Here is a 12851-nt window from a genome sequence, read left to right as displayed (position 1 = left end):
ACTGAAGTTGAAGGCGATTTCGTCGGTGACAGATGGTGTCGGTGACGAATGATTGCTTAGGCCTGATTGGCCATGCATAGATGAACATCAAGAGGGTCCACTACATGAGATAGTAAGTGAAGTTGTAGGTCCAACGGAAGCTTGACCATCCACAGGGTGCACAGCATGGTGTCTGGTAGAGCTTGTTCATCAATCAATGCAGAAAGGCATTGCCAAAGATGTGAATGTGTGCTGTCGTCAAGGTGCTCATCATGGATGATGTGGTGGATAGCCTCTGCTGGAGGGCAAGAAAGGTGTTCAGTCCGTAATGTTTTTACCATTTAACACTTGGACGAGGCGGGCAGTGAGAGGAGCAGATCACTGATGAGGTCCGGATGAGCATGGAGGTGGTTCATCAGGCAGACAAAAGGTACGTAGGCATCCAAAATTCCGTAGATATATAGTAGATGGTCCACCAATGCAAACCAAGTCTTAGGGTTGTCCTTTTGCAATGCAGGTAGCTTAGGAAATCTGCCGGGTAACATATGTTGATACAGTACAGGGAGGTGAAGATCTGAGTGAGCGGTGTAGGAAGCCCCTGATGCCGGCAGTGCAGTAGTGGTGGATGATGCATTACTTGAGGTCTGTGTGGGGGGCCGCCAACTGCAGCACATGATGTGGAGTGAGCTGGTGCAACTGACAGCACAATGTGTCCCAACTGCAGGCCCGGAGGCAGGTGGGGCATGGTTGTAACAGCAGGTGCCATTGCAACAGTGGGCGGGAGACAGTCGTGATGCAGCCAAGGGGGGCCTGATCCAGAAACCGGTACAGATGAAACATCCAGTGCCTTTATGAGAGTGGGCAGTATGCAAATGTGGTGTGACCATGGAACGATGGCTGCAAAAACCCAGAGTGGTTGAGGTGACTGGCGTCAGGCATATAAGAATGATGTGAAACCCCGTGTTCATGAATGTTCGAATTACAGTTCTCGAACTTCATTGGTACATCAAACCAACCCAAATGCAACTGTTTAGCTGAGGCGTGAAACATAACTTCCTTTACATGGTTGTCATTCACAATGTGACTAAGCGGCGTGCACTGTCAGTGCAGCAGGTGTTGCTGCGTAGTAGCATTTGATGGTGACTATGTTGGGCCGGTAACGGTTAAGTGGCCGCCGGCATGGCTGGGGCAGGTAATTGTTCACTTTTAACCAAATGTACATTGGGGACACTAGTAAAAATGCAAGCACAGTTAATAGGGTGTGAGGCACTGACACAAAATGACCTTTTTGGATCCATTGTTCCAAGGACAATGTGGACCAGCACATGAAGTTCATTAATGTTGAAAAGAAGCACAAAATTATTCCCTAACCCACCATGACAATGTCAGGGTCCTCACTGTGGGAATTATGTGGTGTAGAACCATAATAACACAAACTTTTGCAGTTGAAAGAACATTTATTTTCCCACTGAACAAAGCAAATACTAGAGAAGCTGTCGAACATGGCACGCAGTGAGACATAGACAAAGTGAAGTAAAAGTAATGTCAAAGAACATCAGTTCAAATATATGGCTCTTCATGCCAGAGGCACCACACCTACTTTTGTACATAGTCACCAACATTCTAAATATGTTTCTCCCATTGTGGTACCAGTTTCAATATGCTCTGTTCATAGAAGTCTGTTTGGTTGGAGTATAGCCATTTGTGGACTGCTGATTTCACTTCTGCATCTGTCACGAAGCTTTGGCAGGCCAGGAATTTTGGCATGAGATCAAACAGGTGAAAGTACAACACTGCAAAGTCTGAACTGTATGAAGGATGCTAGAGCAGCTCCCATCAAAATTTGGCAGTTTTGTTATGAATTGGAGCAGGAACATGGGGGCAAGCATTGTCATGAAGAAGTTTGATGCTGTCAGCATTTATGTTATGATGTTTACCACAAAGGGCATGACACAACTTAACCAAAGTTTTAATGTAGGCTGCAGCGTTCACAGTGGTCCTGCACTCAGCAAAGTCCAACAGTAACATGCCACACATATCCAAGAACACTGTCACAAGCACTTTCTTAGCAGATTGAGTCACTTGTTTTGTCCTGGAGAACAAGCATGTTTCCACTCCATAGGAGCCTGCTTAGGTTCGGGTATGTAGTGGTACAGCTATGACTCATTGCCACTGATGATTTGTTCCAGAAAATCTTGTCCATTTTTGGTGTAACGTGTTAAGCGATCCAAGCTTGTCATCATTTTCTGGTCCTTGTCATTGTCTTATCAGGTTCTTAGGCATCCAGAAAGCACTAACTGTATGAAATTTCAGTGTGCCATGAGCAATATCATATAGGAAATGTTGAACTGCTGTGATAAGGTTTGCAGTTGCACAGACTGATTGTTCAAAACTGCTGCCTCAGTGGCTCCAACATTCTGCAAGTTTGCAGCTATTACTGGCTGCCCGGAGCATGGTGAATCACTAAGGTTCACAAGTAGAATGCATACCACCTGGAGACATTGCTATGGACTATACAGTCATCCCCATACATGCCACACATGTCCTTGTGAGTTTCACATGGTTTATGCCCTTTGGCCGGCTGCGGTGGTCTAGCGGTTCTGGCGCTGCAGTCTGGCACCGCGGGACTGCTAAGGTCGCAGGTTCGAATCCTGCCTCGGGCATGGGTGTGTGTGATGTCCTTAGGTTAGTTAGGTTTAAGTAGTTCTAAGTTCTAGGGGACTTATGACCTAAGATGTTGAGTCCCATAGTGCTCAGAGCCATTTGAACAATTTTTTGTTTATGCCCTTTGACCCACAAATATTGAACTCCAGTTCACTGCTCTACACAGGTTGACAACAGTAACAGAATTGCCATGTTTATATTTTAGTTAAGGCTTCTCTTGCTAGAGCTGTGCATGGAAACAGAATACCCTCTGTAGTGCAAACTTCAAACTATATCATTGTGAAATAATGCCAGAGCACCTCCCGTCAAGATCTGACAATTTTGTTATGAATTGGAGCAGTTCAGGCTGTTGCCTTACCATTTGGCTATTCTAGTATGACTCATGGCACAACTCAAACTTCCATATGGTGTCAACCATGTGTCATAACAGGGGAGGAAAAAAATATTGTGCATTACTCTCTGATCCTCCCTCATAGATATGAAAATTGCTCATCAAATCATGCAGTTAATAAAAAATGAAGTGCATAAACTTGGAATAGAACTTCTGAACATTCATTGTAAAACACTAATATAGAGAAACAGAAGTGCAACATACAGTATTACCCTTATGCATAAAAGCAAGTTATTGTTGTAGAGCTTCTTTTAAGGGTGCATATCATACATTTATGCCAAAAAGAAACATAATTTGAAGTAAGATATGACATTACCTTAAATAGTGATGATAAACACTTTGCAGTGTCAGATATTGGACTAACAGAGTTTTTCATTTGTAACTATTAATCATTATTTGCATATGCTAATCAATCAGTGATAGTGTAGACACATTTTTTTATAAATTAAATGAAGTTCCATGAAAATTTGTGCCTGATCAGGACTTGAACCCGGCTTTCCCACTTATCTCAAGCTGTTGCCTTACCATTTGGCTATCAGAGTATGACTCACAGTGCAACCCAAACTTCCACATGTTGTCAACCAATTGTCTAGAACCTATATTCGTACATCCATTACACATATTCCCATACAGGAGAGACATTTAACAAGAAAGTCACTTGCCCAGTGTCCACAGATAAATACTGTATTGAAGTGATTCTGTTATTCCAAATCATGATATAAAGTTCCTTCAGATATGCATATCCAAAGGAACATGTGTTGCAGCAACCACAGCTGTCATGAAATATGTGAAATGTTTACGGTTGAAAATACGGTCTACCATCAGCTGCATAATGGAATGACGACAATGAAAATTTGTGCCAAACTGGGGCTCAAACCCGGACTTCCCATTTACTTCCCACTTACCGTTTAGCTATCCGAGCATGATTAACAGCCAGACCCAAACTTCCATTAGTCGTCAATCATGTGCCTACTACCTGTATTTGAACATCCGTTATGTATACTCCTGTACGGGTGAGACATTTAACTTGAAAGTCAATTGCCTGGTGTCAGTGGATAAATACAATATTGCATTGCTTGCATTATTCTGAATTACAACAGAAAGTTCTTTCAGACATGCATGCATGTACGAATTTTCATTGTTATCATTCCATTATACAGCTGATCATAGTTCACATTCACAACTGTGAATATGTCTCATGTATTTCATGATGGCTGTAGTCACTTCAGTGTCTATTCCTATGGGCATGTATGCATGGCTAAAGAAACATTGCGTCATAGTTCAGAGTAATACAGGTACTGCAGTACCATATTTATCTGCCAACAGTGGGCAAGTGACTCTAAAGTTAAATGTCCCTTCTATCATTTGGGCAGGGAAGAGGAAGGTGTAGTAGTGCACTGGTGGGGAGAGAGACATACATTGTCTGGTGGAGTGCAAGGAGTTGAATGCCAGCAGACACAGCATCAGAGGTTGTGGGGTAGGGATATGGGAAAAAAAGAGCAAAAAAGGAGAGGAGAGGGGAAAGACAGGCAGATGCATTGATAGAGAGTGGCAAGTAAATGGGGTAGGAGATGAGAATGGGGAGGAGATGATAGGACAGAGGGGGAGGGAACTGTTTGGTGGAGTGTGTGGGGATGCTGTGTTACCATAGGTTGAGGCTGGGATAATTATGGGAGCAGAGAATGTATTGTAAGGATAACTTCCATCTGCACAGTTCAGAAAAGCTGGTCGTGGAGGGAAGGATCCAGATAGCTCAGGTTGTGAAGCATTCATTAAAATCGGGTGTATTGTATACAGCTGCAAGTGGTATCATAGGGTAGTCTACTTTGCTCTTGGCCTCAGTTTGGTGGTGCCTTTTCATCCTGGTGGACAGCTGGTTGGTAGTCACGCCAATATAAAAAAAAGCTGTGCAGTGTTTGCAGCAGAGCTGGTAAATAACATGGCTGCCTTCACAGGTGACCCAGCCCCTGATGGGGTAGGATAAACCTGTGGCAGGACTGTGTCTTCCACAGGGATATAATACTTGTGGAAAGGGACTGGGATTGGCCTAGGGATGGGCTAGAATGTTGTAAAGTTTGGGTGGGTGATGGCACACCACTTTAGGGGCAGTACCTCCAGTAGGATGTCCCTCATTTCAGGGCATGATGATAGGTAATCAAGCTCCTGGCAAAGAATGTGGTTCAGTCGTTCCAGTCCTGGGTGGTACTGGATGATGAAGGGGACACTTCTTTGTAGCTGGTTCTTGGAAGTGGCAGGAGTATTGAGGGTGTGAGTGGAAATGCCATGGGAGATCTGTTTTTGGACTAGGTCTGGGTTATGGCAGCTGTCTGTGAAGGCCTTGGTGAGACCCTCAGCATACTGAGTGAGAGAGTTTTTGTTACTGTTGTTACTGCAGACATGTTGCCTCTGGGTGGCCTGGCTGTATGGGAGGAACTTTATGGAGTGAAAGGGATCGAAGGTGTCAAAATGCAGGCATTGTTGGTGGTAGGTTGATTTGATGTAGACAGTGGTGCAGATGGTGCCATCAGAGAGGAGGAAGTCAACATCTAGGAAGGTGGCATGCTGGTTTGAGAAGGTCCACATGAAGTGGATGGGAGAGAAGGTGTTGAAGTTGTGAAGGAACAAAGATAGGATGTCTTGGCCATGAGGAGGGTGTCATGTGGATGCCCATGGCTGTGCCATAGATTTGTTTATATTCCTTTCCTTAAAAGTAGAAGTATTTGTGTGTTAGGATAAAGTTAGTAAGATGTATGAGGAATGGAGTGATGAGTATAGAGTCAGAAGGATGTGGATGTTGGGAAGTAGTTTCAAGACTATGGCCATGAGGGATGTTGGTGTATAGGCAGATGATGTCAACAATGATGAGTAGGGATCCACGAGGTAAGGGATTTATGGGCAATTGGTTGGAGGTGTTGGTCAGTGAGGGCCTAAATTCTTTCAGTGGGGGCACAATAATCATCCACCATAGGGCATCCTGGATTGTTTGGTTTGTGGATTTTGGGGAGGAGGGGAGGATGTGTAGGTGGGTGTGTGGGTATTATAGGGGTAATGAGGGAAATGGATTCAGGGGGGATGTGTTGGGAAGAGCCTAAGGCTTTGAGCAGGGATTGGAAGTTGTGTTGGACTTCTGGGGTGGGATCAATAGGGCAGAGTTATTAGGTGGAATAGTCAGATATTTGGTGGAGGCCTTCTGCCAGGTAGTCACTGTGACTCATAACAACAGTGGTGGAACCTTTGTCTGCAGGTAGGTTGAATAGGTCAGGATTTGTTTTGAGGTTGTGTGTGGCTGTTCTTTCTTCTACTCAAAGGTTGGTTTTCTGAGGGGTGGACCTACGGAAGGATGGTGAGGCTAAGCTGGAGGTAAGGAATTCCTGGGGAAGGTTACCAGTGGGTGGTTAGGTGAGAGGGGGGAGGATCATGGTTGGATGGTGGTATGAACCAGAAGAGGGAGGGTTCAATGTTAGAATTAGGGTGATTTGGTTGGAGGGACTGGCGGCAAAGAAGTACTTCCATTGCAAGGACTGGGAGAAGGAGAATAGGTCCATGACAAGTCCAGCATAGTTAAATTTGAGTGTAGTGCTAAAGATGATGCCTTGAGTAGAATGAAACTTCTGTGGAGCTGAAGGTTTTGGTGGAAAGATTAACAACAGTGTTACAGGAATGTTTTGGCTCCAGATTTGGTGGAGATTTGGTAGGGAGTTTTGGGGGATGTGGCAGGGTGAAAAGGTCAGCTAGACAGGATTTAGCTGCTGTGAGGGGTGGAAAAGGAGGAACACTGTGGATACCATAGGGGTTGGATGGTGGTGCCCCAAGGCAGCAGTAGGATGTCACTAGGTTGGAAAACTTATGGAGGTGCTCCTCCAGATGTTGGGGAGCAAGACATTAAATTTCAGAGATGTGATGTATGGTGTAGGGATTGCAGAGTAGTAGTATCTTATGAAGGCAGCAGAGGTGGTTCTGGGAGAACTGTGCCATGGAGACGTGTTTTTGCAGTACCGAGTTTTGAGTGCCAGGGATTGGCGGAATCTCAAAAGTTGTAGGTCACTGTGAAAGGAGGGCTGGGATCAAGAAAAAGGAATCTTTACAATTAGGCCCTTTTGTATGATCCCACAGTTTAGGCAGGGTTTGAGAAATAGGATGTGGGAATGGGTTTTAGCCAGAAAAGGGATACTTTTGTGAACTGGTGCAGAAAGATGGGGCAAGCGTCCATTGTGGCAAGAATGGTGTAAAGGAAATGGGAATGTTGCATAAGTGGGCAAAACAGATGTTTATGGTTGTGAGAAGAGCTGCGTAAGTGGAAATAAGCATAAAGATGTGTAACAAATACATAAAGATATGCAGAAACATGCACAGATACATAAAAATATGCACAAATACATAAAAATACACCAAAATATCTGAAACTGCATAAAAATATGTGCAAATATATTAAAAATTTACAGAAACATGTAGAAAAGAAACAATGAGGTATAGGATAGTGTGTGTGCTGTGGTAATTGAAGAGAAGGGGATGGGTTAGGTCAAGGATCAAACGTTTGTGTGGTACAGGCAGGTGGGGAAAACAAAATGCTAAAGTATGTCAGGGTGAGGGATGAAATGTGATCAATAGGAATAAATTTAATTCTAACAATCAGAGAAAAGAATCTGGGGCATCAGATGATGATCATTGAAACAGTGTGGCTAGGAAGTAGATACGGTTTGGAAGGTGGTGAATGAGCACAGGAAGTAAGAGGAAGAATGTACACTGAGAAGAGTAATGCTATAGAGAAGAATAACAAATGGAAACATCACAGGGCTGTAGGATGGAAGAAACCCATTTGACAAAATCAAATGCTACTTACCATGAAGAAGACAGGTTTTGTTGTTGCCAAGCACTATTAAGAGACTTACATATAGCTTTTGGCTAAAGCCCTCATCAGTAAAAGAGAGATGTGCACCATTCATACACACAAGAAAGCACAAATCATGCATACATGACTGCCAACTCCAGCATCTTGGGGCAGAATGCAGGTATCACATCACATGCAAGCAGCATTCTGGAGGGGGCATGGAAGGGATTATAGTGCACAGGTGGTGAGGGAGACAAACACTGTCCAGGGGTGTGTGAAAGGACTAAAATGCCAATAGGTGCAGCATCAGGAGGTTGTGGGGCAGGGAGTTACGAAATAAAAGGAGCAAAAATGGAGAGGAGTGGGGAAAGACATGCAGATGCATTGACAGAGGATGGAAAATAAACAAGGTGGGAGATGAGAATGGGGAGGGAACGATGGGACGGCTTAGGGCCCGCAGTAGCAAACCAATAGGTGTTGCTATGATTGTCAGCACATAGGAGTGGCAGGAAAATATCAATTCAGATCAAATGGTGGGAAAGATCCCACTTTCTGTCAGCAATTTGTACATGTCAGGAGGGTATCAGGAGCTCAGGTAGGAATCTGGAGTGTTTTTCCTACACATAAAATGAGAAATGAAAGGATTCATAGCAAAATGGGTTTTATTCCCAAGAACTATTCCTGATGGGTACAATATTCATGAAACCTGGGTATGACCACAGAGTGAACTGCACATGTTGCGGAAAGAGCATTTCGCCCTCAGTAGGAAGGATTTGTGGACACGCCCAGAGGGTAAGGAAACTGGCAGGCAAGAGAGTGATCCACTGTTGTGGCAGCTACCTTGGCAGCTGTCTTGCGTACTTCACGTGATGGCACTGGTCCTCCCATTGGCAGGGTTTTGGCAGAAAGTTGGCGTCTCTCCCTCAGCTACACTGTGGTGGTGGTGGCTCTAGCTCAGCATAATGGCGTGGTAGCCAGTGACAAGTACTACAGAGTAGTTTATGTAACTGCTCATGCCACTGCCTGAGGCTAAGTTAAAATGATGAAAGTAGAATATAATAAAAGTTTTTACCATTTTTAGCCATTACCATGTACAGTTGGGTGGTCATGTGTGCATGAGGTGTGCTTGCTTGTATGTATGAATAGTGCATGTGTCTCTTTTACTGATGAAGGCTGTCACCAAAAACTATATATAAGTTATTTTAATTGTGCCTGTCTGCAACTTAACATGTCTTCTTTATGGTAAGTAGCAATCTGTCTTGTCCTACATTGTTGATATTCCTACCTGGCAATCCCATTGTTTGATTTTTCCAAAGGATCCAAAAGAAGTAAATAGAATGGGTCATTGTAGAGTTTACAAGAGTGGTACCTTATGTATTAAACGGTGACAACTGCATAGCATACGTATTTTTAGGTGTATCTAGGACTGTTGGTACTGTTAATCATGAAATTGTACTGGAGAACCTAAAATAATTAGGTATAAGTGCATTGGTGGATGAATTCTTTCAGCCAAATCTGGAAAATTGTATACAGAGGGTAGAGATAGTATGAGCCTAGAATTAAACAGTTGGGGATGCTTACTGAACCATCTGAGTACACTTACCAAACCATTAAGCAAAAAACAGCTCTATTCATGTTCACGGAATGAAAGCCAGGTTTAATGGAATGAAAGCCAGGCTTAATGGAATGAAAGCCAGGCTTAATGGAATGAAAGCCAGACTCAATAGAATGAAAGCCAGACTTAACGTATGTGTTTGAAAAAAAAAGTAAATAAATAAATAAAATAAAAAAACTGAGAACAGTATTTCCTACCAGGGAATCAAACTGCAAAACAAAGAGCCCAGTGAAATGAATGAGGCACCTGGAACCAATTTCATTACAAGGCAGTTGAAACTTACTTCTTAAATAACATGAAGTAATGGTCAATTTTAGGGTCAGTAAAAATTAAAAAAATACAACATCTCTTTCATTCCACAATATATTTTTGGAGTATAAATCCTGTTAATGGAAAACAGAATGCCTTAGATATGTGGTGCAAAATTTCAACCTTTCTTCTTCCTGAGCTATAGCTTCTTCATTATGAAGGAATGCTGACCAGAATTTTAGGCAGTCAAAATGGAACACACAAAGAATGTGTAGAGAAAACTCAGGTGTGGATACTCCAAGTAAAACGTCTGAGACCACAAGTGCATAACAGAACACATTCTCGCTTGGCAGCAGTACACAAGACACGTGTGCATCGTACGAAGGTCCAGAACAAATTTGACTCCAAAGACAGTCCTGTGGCACTGCTGCACTGCTGACCAGAGAGTTTTTCCCATGTTGACAGGTGAAATCATTGTTGAATAAATTTAATGCAGAGACAACTGAAAGAATGTTATGTAGTATGTGCATTGAGCGCAAGGTATGCAGTGAATACATGTGTGCAGTGGATACATATGTGAATAAATAGTGAACAGTAATTTTGGAATTATTTAAGCCATTTAGTAATTAAGTGCCTGCACACTTATTTACTTTTAATTATGTTTTATTTTTGTGTTAAGCTGAAATATCTAACATAGTAAAGTGATATTTCAATGAATAAATAACAAACTTAATAAATACACTATGGGGTGTCATCAGTGTGTCCACTTGTGATCAAAATGTTTAGATCAACACCACATACAATATTATTTACATGTTAGAATAAGTACTATTTTCATACTAAGGATTTACCCCAATGTTATGCAATAATGCATTAATTGGACTGTGTGTGTGTGTGTGTGTGTGTGTGTGTGTGTGTGTGCATGCTTAGTTTTTTGTATATGTGCTATGCACTGCTGAATGCCTGTTCTTTATGATGAATGTCCCATTCTGTTGCTTGCATTCTGTCCAGTAAGTTCTCTACAAGCACTCAAGTGTAATACATATCTCAGTATTGATGATGAAGTGATTCAAAAACTTTACAGAGCTACCCCAGAATATTATGGAAGTTGTTATTGATGCAGGAAAGGGTCTTTATTCTGTACCCACATGTAGAGATTATTTAGTTAAAAATGACCCAGATGAAGGAAAACTTGTGGCTACAAACATGCCAGAGAAGCCACCTTGGAGTGATTTCCAGAGGCGTGAGTACAATTTTTTTCTGATGAACTGTCTCTCAAATGCTTTCATTCCATTTTCATGTGCAATTCAATGAATTCTTTGGGAGGTGTTCTGGAACTCCAATACAATTGCCATAAATGGTAATTTAGAGTAACACCAGAACTATGGAGCACAAGAAAGGTGTTTCTGTGAGTGATAGTTTTGTAGATTCGGTGTGAGTGACTTGGTAGTGCATGAGGTCATTGTGCCAGAGATCCCGCATTCAAACCACACTGATGTCAATTTGTTTTAACTGTTTACATGCAAAACTGTTGGATGGAAGAACATTTTCCTGACATGTAAAAGGACGTTCCAGAGCTTGTAGCAATGTAATTTTGGCAGTCTGCTTCCGCTTCGTTAGTTGAAAGTAGCAAACATATATGGTAAATTTGTGTAGAAAAGTGTGAGGTTCTGTCAGACATGTGCGACAGAACAGACACTATTTGTGACAAAGCAGATAGTGCATTTGTAGCTTCACAGCATAAACCTAAACAATTGCAACAGTGGAATAAAGAAACAATATCACACGTGCAGAAGTATTAATAGTCCTACATAACACTTTCATGCTTAATACAGTAAAAAATGTTTATGCTTATCCCATGCTCCATATTTCTCATGTTACTTTTAATTAATGTTTATGCCTGTTCTGCTGGATGACAGCGCACAGTATGAACTAAATTGGAGTTGTGGTTGATACTCATACAACATTTAGTAATGGTCTGTGTGTCTGATGTATGGAAGTTTGGGTGTGAGTGATTTGTCCTTCATTTTCAACCTTCCCCAGCCCATCCCTCTCTTCTCCCCAAGGAAAGAACTATTAGCTCCGAAAGCTAGGAAGTGTTGTCACTTTTACTTTTAGTTTGTGTATGATTAGTGCTACACATTTGGCCACCGATAAGTACTGGCCAGCAATTCTGTCTCCTAATTTGTCCTTCTAGTCATTCAATCATCAATCTTGTGTAGACCCCATTATGAAAAATATCCATCAACAATTTGTAACAAGTCAAAGTATGTGTTTATAAGTGGAAGCAGCTTATGAAAACTACATTACAATTTACTTAAACAGTGTTTTTTATTACTGCTTCTTTCAATTTGGTAATACATTCCTTGTGTACCTTAATCAGCAAGGACTCTCATGCCCAGGAGGAGATGCCCCCTGCCCCCTGACACCCCTCCACAGCTCTCAGGGAAAGCAAAAAGTATAGTGTAGTTAGGTGTTTTTCTTTCAAGAAACTGATAGAAAAGTTAGTGTTATGTAAGTATTTGATAGGGTCTGAAGTGTATGTTTCTAATGGCTACTTACACACCACCATTCTTATTTCAAAATATTAAAAATATTCCATTCGTTTCTTCTACTAAGGGTCAGCTTGTTTGCTGCTCACTCTTGATATTACCTCTCCATTTTAATTTGTCCCAGTAAACATTTTTTGTTTCTTCTGAACCTGAACACAATTGCCAGTACAGTTACACATGACTACAGAATGTATGGATGTCATCAGTAACAGCTGAATGGTTAAATGTGTTCTCTATTGTAAATGAGGGACATTGTCCAGTACACACCATCATTCATGAAAATTTGAAAATTTCATTTTTGTGAAGGAAGGATCCACATGAAACATATACAACATTCTTTGCAGAGTATCTTTTCCAAATAATTCTTACTTTTCAGCCCCTACAATCTATTGCTTCTTGCTGTACCATTGGCCAGCCCATACAATCTACTGCTTCATGCTCTATCATGGGCATGTGTATTACTTTGTATTATTTATATACTTACTTTAAAACATACATATACTTAAAACAGCATTGATAAGTTTTTAACATGTAGCATGTTATCTAGGATGGAGACTTATATACAATTACAGA

General features: G+C 41.8%; 1 protein-coding gene across 1 annotated transcript in view; it reads left to right on the top strand.

Annotated features, from left to right (window-relative positions):
• Positions 1 to 12851, top strand: part of LOC126129951 (uncharacterized) — a 146016-nt gene that overhangs the window by 43767 nt on the left and 89398 nt on the right. The window contains exon 6 of the mRNA XM_049915162.1: positions 10811 to 10969. Coding sequence (XP_049771119.1) covers positions 10811 to 10969 — 159 coding nt within the window. The remainder of the gene's footprint in view (positions 1 to 10810; positions 10970 to 12851) is intronic.

The sequence above is a fragment of the Schistocerca cancellata genome, chromosome 1 (assembly GCF_023864275.1).
Source record: "Schistocerca cancellata isolate TAMUIC-IGC-003103 chromosome 1, iqSchCanc2.1, whole genome shotgun sequence".
In the NCBI taxonomy this organism is placed as follows: Eukaryota; Metazoa; Arthropoda; class Insecta; order Orthoptera; family Acrididae; genus Schistocerca; species Schistocerca cancellata.
The sequence above is the reverse complement of the archived record's forward strand: the minus strand, read 5'-3'. Positions and strand labels throughout refer to the sequence as shown.